This window comes from Haliotis rufescens, unplaced genomic scaffold (genome assembly GCF_023055435.1).
Source record: "Haliotis rufescens isolate VD_foot unplaced genomic scaffold, xgHalRufe1.0.p SCAF_11, whole genome shotgun sequence".
NCBI classification, from domain to species: domain Eukaryota; kingdom Metazoa; phylum Mollusca; class Gastropoda; order Lepetellida; family Haliotidae; genus Haliotis; species Haliotis rufescens.
Genome location: NW_025963791.1, coordinates 16,687,606 through 16,707,346, shown reverse-complemented (window position 1 = coordinate 16,707,346; position 19,741 = coordinate 16,687,606). Strand labels below are relative to the sequence as shown.

The 19,741-nt window shown below is 41.5% G+C and overlaps 1 protein-coding gene across 1 annotated transcript; it reads right to left on the bottom strand.

The window, feature by feature from the left end:
• Positions 1-15,879: 15,879 nt before the first annotated feature.
• Positions 15,880-18,034, bottom strand: LOC124151997 (G-protein coupled receptor Mth-like). Its single transcript, XM_046524706.2, has one exon. It carries the CDS (start codon positions 18,003-18,005, stop codon positions 16,005-16,007), a length of 2,001 nt encoding a protein of 666 aa, XP_046380662.2. The 5' UTR covers positions 18,006-18,034; the 3' UTR covers positions 15,880-16,004.
• Between the last annotated feature and the right edge of the window lie 1,707 nt (positions 18,035-19,741).

The window sequence follows — 19,741 nt, the reverse complement described above, 5'->3', positions numbered from 1 at the left end:
TAGTATATAGCAAATCTTGTATCTGACTATCTCGATATCGAGGTTCCACTTTTAATAACTCTTTGGGTACTAGTCTAGCCGCAATAATGAGGTTTCATTTTTCAAAGCGGTATCAGAGTGTTGGGCTCGCATTTAGTCAAGCCGTATGGCTTTGTGTTAATTATATCCCATCGCCAATTACTAGTTTTATGCCACCCCCGGTCCAAACCGATGCCATCATTAAAACAGGAACAGTCATTTGATGAGGCCGCCAGTCGCGCACATCTCAGCAATAAAACACAAGCCTTACAGCAGCTTGCCACACGCTCACCGCGCCAGTCCAAGCCACGGTCCTGTCCGCCTTAGTTGCTGTCCTGTGATTGGTTCGTTGGTTGGTTGTTTAACGCCGCACTCAGCAATATTCCAGCTATATGACGGCGGTCTGTAAATAATCGAGTCTGGAGCAGAAAATCCAGTGATTGATATCATGAGCATTGATCCACGCAATTGGGATTGATGACATGTATTAACCAAGTCAGCGAGCCTGACCACCCGATCCCGTTAGTCGCCTTTTACGACAAGCATAGTCACCTTTTACGGCAAGCATGGTTGTCCTGTGACGATCTGGTGAATGACATAGGATCGATCTATCCGGACCCTCTACCACCCTGACACGAAGATACACAACATACTTGTCTAGAGTTCTTAATCCCAATCCCGCTCCTTTAACCCCAATAACTTGTCAAACTTACATTAAAATATATTAATAACTTTATCGTTTGTTTGTGTGTTTGTTGTTTAACGCCGCACTCAGCAATATTCCAGCTATATGACGGCAGTCTGTAAATAATCGAGTCAGGACCAGACAATCCAGTGATTGACATCATGAGCATCGATCCACGCAATTGGGATACGATGACATGCATCAACCAGGTCAGAGAGCCTGACCATCCGATCCCGTTAGTCGCCTCTTACGACAAGCATAGTCGCCTTTTACGACAAGCATGAGTTGCTGAAGACCTATTCTACCCCGGATCTTCACGGGTCCAAATCACACGTACGTACATGCAGAGGATAACATTATAAACGTACTGCGTAAAAAACGTTTCTCCGTTCCTAAACGGATAAATTGTTAATCCTGATGTAAGTAAACATTTATTACTTAATTTCATAAATTTTCTTCCATGTCGCAGTGACAGAGGACTCCATTTGTTAGCCTTCGGTGCGGTTTGCGCGGGTTCAATTTCGTGAAATTGAGTGAGTGAGTATGGTTTTACGCCGCGTTTAGCAAGATTCCAGCAATATCACGGCTGGGGACACCAGAAATGACCTTCACACATTGTACCCATGTCGGGAATCGAATCCGGGTCTTCGGCGCGAGGAGCGAATGCTACCCCAACGCCCCTCGTGAAATTGATATCTCATCTAGGGAAAGGGGAAAAAGAAGTTCAGTCGATGCAACCTGGTGTGTAACTAAAAATGTACGGTTTAAAATCGACCCCCATCTCAACACACACAACACACACAACACACGCACTCATCCTCCCACGACATCAATCAACAGGTGTAATTATTTCAGGTATTGATCACGTTCAGAAGAATCTAACAGATCGTCAGTACAGCACGACAGTAGACACACACATATGAGGATGATTGACGATGCACAAACATTCGTCCTGTTCCAAGTGGTTCACAAATACGAATGAGACCCTTGTTGGCTGGTTAAACTGCCGGATCATAACCAGGAGTACATGTACACGTATACACAGCTCCAGGGAAATCTGTTGGCAATGTCTAACATTTCACTTCAACAATGTCGTGTCCTGCTCCTTGAGCAGAGTGAGTGAGTGAGTGAGTTTGGTTTTACGCCGCTTTTAGCAATATTCCAGCAATATCACGGCGGGGGACACCAGAAATGGGCTTCACACATTGTACCCATGTCGGGAATCGAACCCGGGTCTTCGGCATGACGAGCTAACGCTTTAACCACTAGGCTACCCGACCGCCCCTCCTTGAGCAGAGGATGTCCGTGTCGAAACACGGCGTTAATTACTCATTCTTAGAATTCACCTTCTGGTTTATTTAGGCGACATATGTCTCTATCTAATTTCTTATCTGAAGTTGAGTTTGCCACATTTGTCGTGTACATTATCACTTATCTCGACCATAATGGGAAAGTTAAAACACCACTCAAAATAATGTCCTTATGAGGGGGCACCGGTGGCCCAGTCGTCTAAGGCACCGCAATTCGCTGTGCAGAGTTGCGTCCCTTGGGCACGCCAGAAACTTATGTTTGTGGGTTTGAATCCCGGTTCGCCCCGATTATGTTTCTGGGGTTATCAGCACCATACCCGTGCTCGTGGGTTTCTCGTCTAAGACCTGCATCACTTGGGGCTTTCCTCACACATTAAGCTGACATGCCGTGATATAACTGGAATATTGTTAAACGCGGCACACAACTCACTCACTAACTCCTCATTTCATGTTGTCCACCTGACATTTATGTAGTATTTATACAATGCATGTGCATATATAAGCTGATCATTTTGACCCCGAGACATGTCATTAGCTCTTTACAAAGTGTTGAACAGATATTATTCGACAAGGTATATCTGTTTGTTATTCCTTTACTGATTATTTGCTCTTCGTTGCATTCTTGGATTGTCGCACAATATTATTTTGAACGGAAAAAATCGATGATACCCTTTCTGTACACGAGCGACGTTCTTACGATAATCGTCAATCAAACAATAAAAATATTCTGACCAAACAATAGTTCTATTCATACTTTGTTTTAACAGTTCCAAGAATATTTTCTCAAACAAAACCAACAATTGAGCTGGACGTTACATTTCCCATGCTGTTGTATACCGTTACCCGTATTTATTTAGCATTGTTTTTTACCTTCCGTTGATGTTTACATTCATCAGGTTTATGTACTTTGTGTGTCCTTAAGACATGCCCCTGGGTCTCGTCATGAAAGGATGCTCCTCGAACTACATCAATACATCACCAAATGTAAACATAATTATGGCTCGTGTCAACATCGTACAAATGAGACAATGGTTTAAAACCACTATCTCGCAAAGTATACGTAATTTGTCTGAAGATCCTGAGTATGTAATCATATAGTGTTTCACACAATCAGATGACGCATGTAGACACCGGGCAACTGGCACAAGTAACCTGCCGCAGGTGAACCAGCGGGATCAAGGCCCAGGTGTTGCTATCGATACGGAAGACATTCCCTCGTACACCCGTACTCACCTCTGTGTGTCGATTCACATTCAGCGGACGTTGCATTGGTTTCCTATTCATGATTGAAGGGACAGCTCATTCAGATAACGCTGTGCATGTCATATATACTCGTCTTAAGAGTCTGCGCATCAATTCAGCTGGAGTTGCATATGTGACATGTTCTTGTGTGAGAAAAACAGACCATCACAGTCAGACGTCGTTGCGTGTGTGATTTAAAAAAAATCAATTTTTAAGGCGGTGTCTACCAAAGAGAATGAGGCTTGTGAGCGTTGTTTTATTTACATCTGTCATCATTTATACCAAAATCTCTAGGGCCGAAGAGCTTGACGCTGACAATGGGAACATTTCTCTGTACGCCAACTTTACCTGTGGAGGACGATGGTCGTGTAAGTTTGTTCCCCAAGAACACGAAGCTGACACACCCATGACCTATCTGAGAGACAGAAATTGTGCCTGTGATTCAGTGTGTAGTTACTTTAATGACTGTTGCTCTGACAGTACGTACAACAATGTGTCCATCTCCCCCGCTCTTCAAGCCATTCCTCGCAAGTATGTTTTATGTATGAGGAACCGATTTATCTACGTCTACAATTCTGTATACCAAGTTGCAGCATGCCCCGAGTTCACGAACCAGAATGTATCTGAACTATGTGAGGCTGACACTGGAGACGAATCGGACATCATGTTGATGGTTCCGGTCACCGGTGTGAAATCAAAAATGCTTTACAAAAATTTCTACTGTGCCGTGTGCCACAATGAGGAATATGAGTTCTGGATACCTTCAGTTGAATGTGGTTCTTTCGGACCACTGGGATTGAACGAGACGTCAACCTTTAGCGACACATTGGACAATGTCAACTGTCGTGTGACTATGCTTCCTCCTAATAACGATACAACGTTCCACCCTTGTCATCTCAGCTATGATTCTGAGATAACATGCCTCCCACCTTACAATGACACCAAGCTAAACCAGCTTTGCCAATCATCAAAAGGTGCTTCTAAGTTAGTGTTTGCAAGAACAGTTCCATTCAAAAACAAGTACTGTGCTCAGTGCAACTACAAGGAACCAGCTTGTATAAGTGCATCAAAGTATTCACTGCCACCAATTGGAGGATTGTACTCGTTTTCCATTTTGTTTGACTTAAATACTGGAACTGGATCTAAGAAAGTGGGCGTGATGGCACAGATAACAGAAACGCGGGAAGAAAAACAGAACACGTGCACGAACAATGAAGTTTATGACTTGTTCGCGGGCCAATGTCGAACTGTCATTTGTAATACACCCTTGGTAGTTCAAAATGGTAAATGTATTTTTCCAAATTTGGTAAATCGTAATATTTCAGAAATGCACAATGAATCGGAACAATGTGCAAGGGTGAAATTAAACGGAAGTGAATTCACAATGTTTGAAAACAGAACACTATTTGAAATTGCATCGGGGCGGCATTTCGATGAAAGTGAATTTTATATTAATAATACATTTGCGTATGTTTGCACCAATTTCACCCAGAATTACACCCAGATAGCGCATGTCCAATCCGTTATAAGATCCCTGACTTATTCCTACACTCAGATTGTTGCAACATTTGTATGCATGCTGCTATCCCTTATTTCGCTCTTCATCACAGCAGTCGTATACTGTTCAATATCTAGCCTTAGAAATTTGCCCGGGAAATGCGTAATATCTTTATGTGTTTGCCTGTTTCTAGCCTACCTACTTCTCTTGCTAGCCCCTTCCGCCGAACCAAACATCATTGCTTGTAAATCAGTTGCCATTCTTCTACATTATTTCTTTTTGGGTACATTTTGCTGGATGAACGTTCTCTCTATCAACATATTCTTAACTTTTTCAAAAAGCTTTGAGAATGCAGGTAACCAGTCAGCAAAGAGATTTGTCAAATATTCTCTTTACGCATGGCTTACACCACTACTTCCGGTATTGATAGCAATCATAGTTGATTGTCTCCCCTTTGATACCACACATGAAATAATGCCCAATTATGGCGGTGGTATTTGTTGGATAACAAATAAGATTGGATTGTTGGTATTTTTCGCTGTTCCCCTGTTGATATTACTGTTGCTGAACCTCGTATGTTTTATAGTATCAGTGAAAACAATATTCATAGCAAAAAGGCATTCAACGAAGTATCTTGGTAAAGAAGAGAAGGGAACCTTCTTTATCTATGTCAAACTGTTCATTATCATGGGGTTAACGTGGGTATTTGGTTTCCTGGCCACCCTAGTATCACAGCCAGCCATGTGGTATATCTATATTTTCTTCAACGCTCTCCAAGGACTATTCATTCTGACTTCATTTGTTTTGAACAGACGCGTCTTACGGTTAATGCAAACGAAAGTATCTCAATCATGGAACATGCAGTCTCAAGGTCAAACGATGACCTCTATGTATACAATTACGCCAAGGGTCGGATCTGAGCCAAATATCAATTCAGATTCAGAACGGCGTGGACAGGTTTATGAATTGAGTGAGTGAATGAGTTTCAGTTTGACGTTGCATCGGCGATGTAGCGACGGATACTGAGGGGATAATCACTGCATAGCTATGACAGTGTCTTGTTTTGGCAAGAGTACGAGTACGAAGAGTTATTACCTGACAGCTTAAGACTCTCGTATGTGTCAATGATATATATCATAAAAAGAACATGAATATGATGAAACGTGTAGTTAATGCAACACATAACCGCAAGAAAACCCTTTATCTAAACATAAGACATCTCTGTCAAACCTGTCCACGAGTGATGATACCCTGTGTTCGCGATACGTTGAGTGTATCCAGTCCCACCGGTGGCACCAGCCACAGACGCTAAGGCAAATCAAGGGTTCAACTGAAAAAATATGGGAACAGTCAGTTGCATCAGACATAATTTTGGCCACTGATACGTCAAATTAAGAAATGGCTTCCACATAATAATGTCTACCATAATCACTTTTTTATCCGTAAGGCCTCGAATGCTGCAACCCCTGATAAAAACACTTGAATGACGCTCTTTGAAATCTTCGCAGAAAGTCTATGCTCGATTGTGCCTCAAAAGTTGTAAAATGTAGACACAAGAGTTTGGAACTGCTGGAATATTGCTCGACATAAAGGGACGTTGAAGTCACCCTTATGCAATCTTGTGGAGTGAGTGAGTGTTGTTGGATTTAACGCCGCTTTTAACAGTTTTCCAGTTATATCACGGCGTGCCAGCTTAATGTGGGAGGAAAGCCCCAAGTGATCCAGGTCTTAGACGTTTACCACTTCGGTGAAACCCACGAACACGGGTATGGTGCTGACAAACCTAGAAACATAATCGGGGCGAATCGGGATTCGAACCCACAATCATAGGTTTCTGGCGTGCCCGAGGGACGCAACTCTGCACAGCGAATCGCGGCGCCTTAGACGACTGGGCCACCCGTGCCCCCGCAGTCTTGTGGAAAGGAACATACTTGGTAGCTGAAGTTTTAATTGCTGAATTTACTATTCCAAATTTTGAAATTAAGGGAACGTGAAGTCACAATATTTGAACGGAATACTCTGGCATCGTAGCGGCATCTGGTGAGCATGATTTTAATGTATTTTAAATTTGTGCATAATATTTTCCAAGACAACAACATAGATTGGACATGATCGGCAGACCTCGAACAGTTTTTGAAATAGCATCCATATTGCACGCGGTCTGATCATTAATCAGTCGTGATTGATGGCTAGTGGCTTGGACTAGGAACAATATTTAATATTGTTTTAGATTGCACTGGCTCACAGTTCGACTACCTGTCTGTGACGGGTCGTTATTTCTAGGTCCACCATTGATTTCACGCCATAATATGGTGTCCGTTGCTCTTCTTGTTTTTTCTGTACAAACATGAACTTCGAATGCAAACACAAGTTCTCCAAATTACGGTATAATCTCTTCAAGGAAACTTAATTAGGTGGTAGTTATCATAGGGACAATAACATGTCAATACTGTCATGTTTGATGTAGTACAGTTAAAGACCACGTCTGTGGTTAATGTAATTGATTCTCACCACCTGTGGGCACCTGTCAAATTTAACATGTTCACAATAACACAGATATTGATCCAAGTTGCCGGGCCGTATTTGTATTTCTTTAAGTACAGTTTTCATATTGACACATCATCCATAACATTATTCCCCTATATAAAGCTGATGGTGTCATAGTTTATCTTAGACAGAAGAACAGGTTGTTGAAACGATGCAAGTCCATTTGGTCATTTCTCAAGAACCGCAATTCAGGCCGGCAATAACCATGAGGCCCTGAAACGTGCGACATCCATAATGTATATTCGGCGTTTTAAGTGATGCAAGTGTATGGGTGTTCATCAAATCTCCCAGTTGTATGGTAAGACATTAGGCTGCATGTGTATAGGTTGAACTATGAAGCATTTGTTCATGCTGTGTTGTGTCCTGGTGTTCATACTGAGAGCATCAAGCGAACTACGGATGACGGATGAGGAATTCCATAACTTCACATGTGGAGAGCAATGGCTGTGTTCCTACAATCGCACTGATGATGACACGACTCCCCGCCAAGGTATTGCGACAATATGTTCTTGTCAAGAAAACTGTCGTTATTTTGAGGACTGTTGTTCTGATTTTGAAAGCCCCAGCGACACGGGACACTTTGACTATGATAGTATTGCCAGAAAGTATGTGTCTTGTACATGGAAGGAAAGGGTATCATCGCTTGGATTTTATAGCATTAACAGGTGCCCTGATAATTTGAGAAACACGTCCCTTTCATATTTATGTGAAACAAGTAATGAAAGTGACATATTGATTGATTTGCCTGTTATGGGGATAAAATCGGGTCATTTCTTCAAGAATGCCTTCTGTGCAATGTGCCACAATGAACTGTTTCAGTACTGGATTTTATCGGTGAGTTGTAGTGAAAACAGCGATCTGCTCCCAAATTCAACTCTAAGAGAAGCCATGAAAGACAGACATTGCTACAGCCATTACATGCCCCCTGAAAACACAACCTTTCACTTCTGTGAGCATATGAATCCTTTTGCCAAGGAATGTCCATCTAACTACAGCGGGAGCGAAATGGATACTGGTTGCAAAACGGAACTATCGCGACCTGTGTTTACAGAATTAGGATTTGCGAAGAATAAATATTGTGCTGCGTGTAACATGTTTGAACCCCTCTGCAAATCAAAGCTGGTCAAATACTCCATCTTCAAAATATATTCTTTTTCTATTCTCATGGATATAAACACTGGATCGGGATCTACTGTTGGCATTAACACGAATGTCGCCGAGTCACAGACTAAAGTTTTATATGCATGTCCAGAAAGAGAAGTGTACGACCCCTTTTCCGGTTCCTGTCGCTCTGTGATGTGTGCACCAAGTTTGGTATACACAAATGGGGCTTGTGTTCCGCACTCAATAGATAAGAGGTTACCATCGAGCTCTGGAAAAAGAAACCATACGAATTCATCGGTTGCAGTCGGCGGTGCGACCGATTTCATAGATTCAAGTCTTTTGACCAACCTAACAAATGACTGTCCAAGAGTAAGACTAAATAAAACAGAATTCACAATCCAGAAAGATGGAACTCTCCTCGAGACACAATCATCAATACTTCATCAATCTTCCCAGTTTCTCCTCAAAGACGATTTTGCGCTGGTTTGCTCCAACCTGTCACGGTTTTATTCCAAATTCCTTACTTCTCGTTCGATTATTACAAATTTTAATTTTTCAGAAACGGAATCTGTTGTAAGCTTTGTTGGAATATTGCTATCATTAATAGGGTTGTTCATAACTGTGTTGGTTTATTCTATATTTCCTTCTTTACGTAATGTCCCTGGAAGAATAATAATCTCGCTTTGCACATCGTTATTTCTGGCCGAGTTACTTTTGTTAATAGCTCCTTCAGCCGAGACAGATTCCCAGGTGTGTATCCCACTTGCCATTTCGATTCACTACTTGTTCCTAGCTGCATTTTTCTGGATGAATGTCACAGCACTGAACATCTATCTCACGTTTGGAAAGACCTTAAATAACTCGAGCATAAATAGCCATAGTCACAGATTTATCAAATTCAGTTTTTACGCTTGGCTTACTCCTCTTGTGATAATCGGAATCGCCATTAGCTTCAACTATATTGATGTACAAGAGTATAAACCTAACTATGGGGACGGTATTTGCTGGATTACCAACAAGAACGCTTTACTCCTTTTCTTCATCACTCCTCTTGGAATCATATTATTTCTAAACATAATTTTCTTTACAATTGCAACATACAGGATCTGGCTAGCCAAACGCCAATCAGTCCTCGTTTTAGGCAAAGGGGACAGACAGGACCTATGTATTTATTTGAAACTATCGGTAGTGGTAGGCTTGACCTGGGTGTTCGGGTTCCTTGCACAGGGCGTCTCCCACGTGGCCATATGGTATGTCTACATCGTTCTGAATACTCTTCAAGGGGTGTTCATATGCCTGTCCTTCGTGTGCAGCAGGCGTGTGTTCAGGCTTATCAGGGGTAAGTGTGCATGTAGGGAGAACTACGGTCAGAGCACCGATATCCACATGCAGACCGTGTCCTGCACATATTCAAGTCACAGCGTTAGAACATAAATATATAGAAGGTTATTATTATAACTAATGTTATGAAGAGCTCCCGGAAGTTAAGTCTTTCCTTCGACCCGTGAAGATCCCATGAAGCAACACATGCTTGCCGTAAATAAAGGCGACTATGCTTGTCGTAAAAGGCGACTAACGGGATCGGGTGGTCAGGCTCGCTGACTTGGTTGATGCATGTCATTGATCCCAATTGCGTGGATCGATGGTCATGATATCAATCACTGGATTGTCTGGTCCAGACTCGATTATTTACAGACCGCCGTCATATTGCTGGAATATTGCTGAGTGCGGCGTTAAAGAACAAACAAACATTTGATTGGTTAACATGCCTGTCCAATTATACATTTCAGTTACTTTCGTACAGTCAACTGTGTTTTTGGAATAGATTTCTTATGAATATGTAAATGGTTTTGTCGCTTGCTTTTGACAACTTGAACTTCAAGAATTATAAATGTATAATTGCCGTGGGAGTAACATACTCGTATTCTGTGACATGGATGACACATTTAGTGGCTTGCCGTAAATCAATAGGTATAGCAATATTCCATATTCTGTTTGTGCGGGGCGGTCGGGTAGCCTGGTGATTAGATCGTTCGCTCATCGCGCCGAAGGCCCGGGTTCGCTTCCCCATATGGGTACAATGTGTGAAGCCCATTTCTCGTGTCCCTTGCTATGCTATTGCTGGAATATTGAGCGGTGTAAAACCCAACTCAGTGTGTCTGTGTATTCTCTTTTTATGATACTCTATGGACTGTGAAAATGGCATGTAGTGTATTGTTGTTTTTAGATTTTATTGTGTGGATAGATTATCCGTCGTTTAACCTGCTACTAAATATTACAAAATCCTAAATGTTTTTTATCATCCTTATTCCCCATTCACATCACTGTTGTTTCATCACGTCTGTGTGAGTCGGGTACGTTTTCCTGTCCCGGCTGGACATGTTACTTGTGAGTAATGTTGGAAACTCAGTGTTGTGTTTGATTCGCCCTAAACTATATGTATTGAACCAGTGTTTTAAGCCAACTCATTGCTGAGTATTTTTTTAAATATTGGCTAGTATTGTGCACAACCACCAGTGGCTAAAGTGATGACGTAAATCTGCTGGGGTATCCTGCAGTTAAGCTGATGCACCATGATCCCCAGCGAGGTGGCCTAGCTTTGGTTACTTGTGGCTTATAGCCCGTGTTTTAAACTGTGTAAATACTATTATTATGCCCAAATATATTTGACAAATTTTTTTTTTAATATAACTTTGTATTAATGACTCACTTGTGTGTGTATCAACTTGTTCTCGTCGCTATATGGCTCAAATAGTGCCGATGCGACGTTACATTTTCACTCACTCACTCACTCACTCACTCACTCACTCACCCACCCACCCACCCACTCACTCACTCACTCGTATTGATAAGTTATCCGTAATTTACCCTAGGTGATGGGCGATGAGGCATTATCTTCCCCAGAATGTCAGGTCAACTGCTCTTTCAAATGCCCTGTAAGGAACGAACTTTAATGAATCGCTGTTTTACTTGATCAATATTTGATTATCCATTCACCATAATTGGATATTAACTGCCGGGGGAAAAGAAAGTTTACACTAAAAAAATGGATTTCGCCAAAATATTACAAACATTATCAAAACGTTACTAGGATGAAAACAGTCGCCGAAACATTGCAAACTAAGGTCCAAAATATAACTTTGATACCCGAATGAATCACATCACTATCGAATAACTATTTCTTGTTTGTTTCTTTAAATCAATTTAGAACATATCAATACGTCCAGAAAAGTTGTTTGCGAGTCGTAAACATGAAATGCTTCCATCACTTTTAATATGTACATTTTTCAAGATTCTGCCCAGTCTATTATAAGCCATCATCAAACATGGTTGTATGCTTGCTATTGCCCGGCAGTGCATTTGACGAACTTCTTGTTTAGTTAATGTTCCTCTAACGCTCAGCGGCCCATCTCCCAGTAATATACTACTCAAAAGAAAATAAGAACACCTGATTATTTTCATATGACTCTATGTATGTGCGATCCTTTATTTATAATAGAACAATGTCAACTGTTGTTTCTTAAACACATCGTTTCATCAGGTAAATATTGCAATGAATGTACTGACTGTTGTGGAGCAAAATAAAGGTTTTCTTTTCACTCGACTGCGAACATTCTTTATCATGTGGACAATCCACAGCCTGGGTTGTAACATATATAAATGATGCAAGGTGAATGGAGATCAAGGTGCTGTTTCTGTACACAGTGGAACCCCGTTATTCCGGCCACTGTTATTCTGGAACCCCGCTATCAGGACGAGTAGCGTTGGAACGTTTACACACGGAAAGGAATATGCATATGTAACCACGATTCCGTAATCCGGACATTGGCTAATCTCGACCATGGGTTTGGTTCTGTCTGGACTATAAGGGTTTCTAACAATATTAATGAAAAAGGTCCGCTTGTAAAGCACATAACTCCAATGTATGCTCGAGTGCTCGAGGCGCTGCATTATTAACCCCCCGGACAAGGCATCAGTGTGCACTCCGTGGGGGGTGGGGGTGGGGGGTGGGGGGGTGGGGGGGGGGGGGGTGGGGTGGGGTATACATTCCAAGCTGTCTGTGAGGCACCAGCAGATTACCGTCTTGTCCTACGGCTGGGTGAACAGAGGCATATTTCGAACAAAGTCACTTGCCTGAGGAGACGTCACATGTGTTTCAATTTACTGCAATCATCATGTAATACAAGAGAGTAGCAGTTGGGGATGAATAACTTAGCGCGATATATTGGCCTTAATTATACACCCATATGGTCTGAGGGCTGACTATGTGATTGGGCCCGTGAAGATTCCGGAGTAGAATAGGTCTTCAGCAACACATGCTTGCCGTAAAAGGCGACTATGCTTGTCGTAAGAGGTGACTAACGGGATAGGGTGATCAGTCTCGCTGACCTGGTTGATGCATGTCATTGATCCCAAGTCGATGCTCATGTTGGCAATCACTGGGTTGCCCGGTCCAGACTCGATTACTTACAGGCCGCCGTCATATAGCTTGAATAGTAGTGATCGCGGTGTTAAACAACACACACACAAACAAACAAACCAGATGATTGTCATCTCGGTTCTGTTTAACCTACACTGACGAGGTACAATGTCAGCGATCATATGGACATCTTTAGCAAAACCCTAATTATATTGATATGATATTAGCCACACGGTCAATATATTAGTGTATAGTTAAATTCCATTCTCAATTCCATTGGGAATATACAACTCATGATACGTATTTGATGTAAGAAAGTTCTCAAATCATCCAATTTGCCAGCGTTGTAATTCCTTCTTGAAATTAGTTCCAAGCTCGTTATAAGAGGCGACTTCGTGGATCGGGTGGTGAGACTTGGAGATTTAGTTGATTGCGTGTCATCGTACCCGGATGGCGTGGATTGCTGCTCACAATATTAGTCACTGGATTGTCTGGATTTTTTAGACTCGATTATTCACAGGCCGCCGTCAGTTAGCTGGAATATGTGGCGTGAAACAACATGCAAACGATTCATCACACCTGGTGCTTCGCTGCTGTGTGAACAGTGGCAACACTCGAATGATTGGTCAAGGAAGAAGCAACATGTATTTATATAGCCTGTATTTAAGTATGAGGCGTGTCTGAAGCCATGGAAACTCCCAGTAATGTTTATTTTTGTATTACCCTGTTTCGGGTTGGGGTAGGGTTGAAGTCAGAAAACCTCTCGGTCGCAAGACTCAGTGATCACCCATCGAGCTACTCTCCACCGCTACCGCTTGACGTCCCGTCTTTTGTGACACCTTAAGCATGGTGTTATTTGCGTAAGTATGTGTAGTTGTTAATGTGGCATTAGCTGGTGAAAGCCAAGAGGATACATGGTATGGATTGTAGCTAATGGTACCGGTCACTGCCTCTCCTGACTATAAAACTACAGACCGCCGTGATAGATTGGATTTTTGCCGATTGCGGCGAGGTAAACTCGCTCAAATATACCGAGCTGTCTGAAGCGGGATATTGATGTTTGAGTTAACGAGGTTTCGTGGCCTGAAAAAAACCAGACGTAGTAAGCTCATTTCTACACTCAGGCCGCGAGTTATATAATTATTTAAAAATACTGGACGTGTGTGTGTGCGCGTGCGTGCGTGTGAGGCTGTGTGTGTTGCACTTATGAAGTGGCGTGCACGTGTGTGTGTGCATTTGTGTCGGCTTATACTAGTCCGGAATAATGTTGGTTTTATAGTGCTAGCCCACTAGGCTACCATGCCGCAGTTTAACATGAATACTCCACTCAAACACAGTATACTGACTCTGAGCCGTCAAGTCCTTGTTTTACCCCCTTATTGCCCAGCGTTAGGCAGGGTAACAACAAGTACCATCTATAAACGTCTTTTGGTATGACGCCGCCAGGGATCGATCCCCCGACCTTCCCCTCTCCTGGCAGAAGTTTCATCCACTCGACCGCGTGGAGGCGGCCCCCTATACACTGGTTTAACTAAAACATAATTATGAATGAAGTTGTTTGCCGTTTGTTTGTTTGTATGTTTGTTGTTTAACGCCGGATTCCAGCTTGATGATGGTAAACAATCGAGTTTGGACCAGGAAATGCAGTGATTGACATCATGATCATCAGCCTGCGCATTTAATCTTCAGGTAACCCATGCTTGCCGTAAAGGCGACTATGCTTGTTGTAAGAGGCGACTAACGGGACCGGGTGGTAGGGCTTGCTGACTTGGTTGATGCATGTCATCGTATCCCACTTCGTGGACCAATGCTCATTAAGTCAATCACTGGACTGTCTAATCCAGACTTGATTATTTAAAGATCGCCGTCATATAGCTGAAATAGTGATGAGTGCGGCGTTAAACAATAGACAAACAAACAAATACTACTTTAAGATATACCTTCACGTAGTTCTCACTCAGTTCGTGACAATGTCACTGTTACTGCTATAATCATGTCACCGTTTCTATGGTACATCTTCAATATTAGCAGAATTGTGTATACCACAATACCGGAAACCAAGCAAGGCCCATAGCATCAATATAATCAATCGAAATGATAAGAAACCGATATCTTGATTGTACAGATCCAGATGGGTTGTAGTGACGAATGTGTAGTTGATACAATTAGACATTGTTTGTGATTACGTGAATGAATACTAGAATGCCCCTTAACCAATGTGGCCTAACTTGTCAATGTATACGTAGCACAAGTGGGCGCGTATGTTCCACTTTCCACATACAGTAAACTACTGTTATAACGAACTCAAAGTGACCACTAATTTTAGTTCGTTATAACCGCAGTTCGTTATATGCATATATACAGCATATATACAGCAAATGGCCGAGACCAAAAAATAAGTTCGTTATATCTGTCAGTTCGTTATAAGCGTGTTCGTTATAAACGTAGTTTATTGTACCAGGAAGTCCAGACTATAACGGTCGTCAATGGAAATGGTTTCGTGCTTTGTGGAATGGATTCGTCGGGTACCAGTGCCGTGATGTGTGCATGTGTGTTAACACCAATATCAGTTTGCCTGTATATCGGTGAGACATTTCGGATGGCGCAAACATGACCAACGTTGTTCTACGAAACTGTTCGCAAAACGTGCTACGTTCTGTCAGTATTACATCGAGTCGTTACAGAAAATATAAATCGCCAACGCCATAGAATATCTCGATTATCCGACGAAACAGATTCCATTGTCAAAAGAGAGTTGAAAATATGTGAAAAGTTCACTCAAAATCAGTGATGACACCAGGTGTTCACGAAAAGAGTAAGTATGTCCTGTCCAAATGATAGCATACGCCACTAACACAACTTGCATTATATATGTGTTTGTTGTCTGACACAGCACAGCAGTACTCCTGCCATGCAGCGGCGCCCTGTCAACAAACCAGACAACGATGGAACAGAAAACCAGTAACACGATGGCGCATTTACTGATTTTGTTGAAACTAAAGAAAACAACTGTAATGACATACAATAATATTACTACATTTACTATAGGCAATATCTGGCAAAACCATGTATTCTACGTTACTTGACGATAACTCAAAGCCGACTTTCGGTGATCTGGTAAGTCAACACAGTGTTACGCGAGAGCCTTGAATGCCTCTGGTCAGAAACACCAGACAGTCTTCAAGGGTTGATGTAATGATCTCGGACTAAATACAAAACTCTCCTTGTAAACACAAACGCTACACATATAAATATGCCTTGAAGAGTGTTGAAGATTATATAAATGCACCACATTACGGTGTAAGGGAACAGCGAGGCCAAGAACCCCAACACCCACGTCAATCCCATTACAACAGACAGTTTAACATAAATACCAAATTGGCTCCTGTCACCTTTGTCCAAATAGATAGCAGACTTCCGCTTAACATCGTGGATATTCTTGGCAGCAATGAAGAAAAATCCTAGGTTAAGACAAATGAGAAGAAATAAGGGCGAAGCAAAGAACACAAGTAGGCCTCGTTTGTTTGTTATCCAGCATAATCCACGTCCGTAATTTGGCTTGAACTGACTATCAGAGACCACGTTGTCGACAGTTACGGCTGCCGTTACAAGAACGATGGCAACTCCCCTGACATAAACGTTGTAAAATATGAACCTCTTCGACGACTTCCCACCATCGCCCGCCTTGACAAAACTCTTGGAGAATGTGAACCAGACATCTGCCGCCATTACGTTCATCCACAAGAATGCGTCCAGGAACAGATAGTGCATCAACGCCGCAATAACTTTACATAAAGTTGGAAGACTTTCTGCCCGTGGTGCGAAGAGCACAGCCAGGTTGGCAAAGAACAACGACGTGGTTAGAGAGAGGAGAATTTTCCCAGGAATATTTCTCAGCGTTTTGACGACAGCGTATATCACCATGGTAATCAGCAAGCCTACTAATGAAACAAATAAGCATATTGTTGTGATAATAGCTGATGTGGGTGAGAAGGTTAACACTATATTTTTGTCAAAGAACCTGGTAGATTCTGAGAAATTAGTACACACATATGTATATTCTCCATCATGATAGTATTCCTTCCTGCTGTATACATATCCTGATAAGGTCTCCAGTGTGCCGTCTCCAGCTATAACAAACTCGCTTTCGTTTAATTGAAGTCTTGTACAATCATTAAACATTGATTCCGTACTTGAAATCAGTCCTGGACGAAGCCTGATATCTCTGAGAACTCTCCGGCACTCCCGAATGAAGGGATCGTAAATCTGGAACCTTGAACATGCGTGTGTCAGGTTAAGGTCTCGCTCCATTGTTATATGTCGATAGCCTACTTTGGCTGATCCAGAGTTGTCATTTAGATCCAGAAGAACTGAGAAAGAATACAAACCTAAGCTTTGAACCGCTTCAGCCTTTTCAATAATGAAGCAGAACGGGGGTTGATGGTTACATTGAGCACATTCCATATTGAAATATGTCCAACCCGAAAAGGAATACACTAGTTGCATGTACACACTTGTCTCACATGCAGATACCTTTACAGTGTTGTTGAAGTCGGGAGCGCACCTTCTAATGACTTCCAGTTTACATGGTCGATATTTATCTTCTTTGGTGGGAGGTAGGAATTTAAGTTGGCACTCTGGATTAACCAGGATTTCCTCTATCGTTGATTCAGGATTAATATTTAATGATGTTTGTGAGTTGCATTCCGCCTTCGGTCTCCAAAACTGATAAGGTTCGTCGTGGCACACAGCACAGTACAAGTTGCGGTATAGAAGCCCGGATGTGTTCCCAGTGACCGGAAGTCTCAGCATTAGATCGCTTATGTTCTTGGACATGCATGCGTCGTTTGTCTCCGATCCGAGCCAACCACTTGGACAACTGACAACAGCCAGAAAACCATCGTCGTTAGTTACAGTCGAGTCATTGACACATCCGACATATGGTTCGATCTTATGAACTACCGCATCAGAATCCGAGGTTGAATTATAATCCATGCAACAGTCACCCATTATTTTGCAAAACTGATCACATGAGCATCCCATGTCTGTGAAATATCCCCTTGAATGGGAACGCATCCAGTCAATATTCGGTTTACAATACCACGAAGAACACGACAGCAACTCTTCTGTTTCAATTTGTCCTTCATCCGAACTGATCAATACCAATTTTCCTATAAACATTATAAACACTAAATATTTGCGTCCGCTTTCTCCACGGTTGGTCTCCATCGTGGTCTTCATAACTTGTCTATTAACACTCTGGCTTCTCTGGACTTGAACGAGAATATGGCGTCATCCAATGCGTGCAAAGAAAGTTGCACCCACAGTCTGGATGTCAGTACCTGAGATATAAGCGTATTATCAGACCATGTGGCTGAGATATAAGCGTATTATCAGACCATGTGGCTGATCAGGACATCGTACATACTCAATGTCCATGGAATAGTAATTATGACTGCTAAAATGTTACTTTTGTTTATCACACTCAGGAAGTTAACCATTGAAAATGTGTGAAATTACTGTACATATTAAAACCCGAAGGAAACCAGCTGGACATATAAATGCAGCCTATTCCAAAGGAAGGCTTGGTTAGTACTTATAATCTTGGCACGATACAGAATCGTCGGTGATGTGTTAATCCAGGTAAGTTTTTATTTGTTTGGAGACTCATTGCTAACATATAACATAAACGCTTTGACATGTTTGGCTGGAGAACCATTTCAATTAAGCATGCTGTGATAGGTAAGGCACCTACAACGTATTTATGTGTTACAGTCTTTCTGCTTTATGTAAAATTTTATTGAGGCTTGAACATGTAGGAACTCGTGTCAGTGATTCTACTTCATAACTAATACATATGTCTCTAAACTTCTGATGTATTTAATAAAATGTGTAATTCTTTAGATGCATCAATCCTTATATCGTTGTCAAGCAAGGACTTGACAACGGTATAAGGGTCTATACCGAAACGTCGCCTTTACAGTATCAAAGAAATTGTTATCCATACATTGTGTCTACTTTGTCATCCGTCAACTTCAAGTAATGCCTATTAAACAATTCCTCATCATGTGTTCTTTATCCATCATATTGTTTCAGTATTATCCTCGTGTTGTTATTATTTAACATACTCATGTTAATCTCTCTCATATATGTAATTATTTGTTACTGTTAATCCTCCACCTACGATATATATGCTGTACCATGTTCATTTTTCAGTCTTGCTTGACAACGGTATATTAAGAATCTATACCGAAACGTCCCCATTACAGTAAAATAAAGAAGTTGTTATCCATAAATTATGTTTACTTTGGCAACCTCCAACTTATAAGTAATGCCTATCAAACAATTTATATGCATTTAGAGCAATTACGCTATTCCGCATAAAAAATACATTTGTATATCCATCGCACTACATTGAAAAAGAAAAACAACAAAACGTACAGTTTTAAATTCAAGCACTAAACACCTAGTGTTACCCAAATGGATAAAATCTGCACAGGCATTGTACTTTGTGGATGACAATAAGACAAAGTGACATCTGATCTCAACGCATTTGAATTTGCACATTGAAATGTCTGTAACATTGTGTCTATGGGTGTATGGAAAACATATCTATACCAAGTATGTATAATCATATTTCACTAAAACTTATCACGAATGCAACATAGCAGATACAACCCATTACAACGATGACCCCAAATATTACAATACAACAAAGCATATACCATCAATACAACAATACAGACACCATCAATACAACAACGACCCAAGATATAACAATACAAGCAGACATCACAACACACCAATGCAAATACTATCAATACAACAACCCAAAATATCACAATATAAAAACGCAGATACCATCAATATAACAATACAGACAGCATCAATGCAACAACGAACCAAGATATCAGAAT

Excerpts from the sequence above, each read along its gene's own strand:
- LOC124151997 (XM_046524706.2), bottom strand. The coding sequence starts at position 18,005 with ATGTTTATAGGAAAATTGGTATTGATCAGTTCGGATGAAGGACAAATT.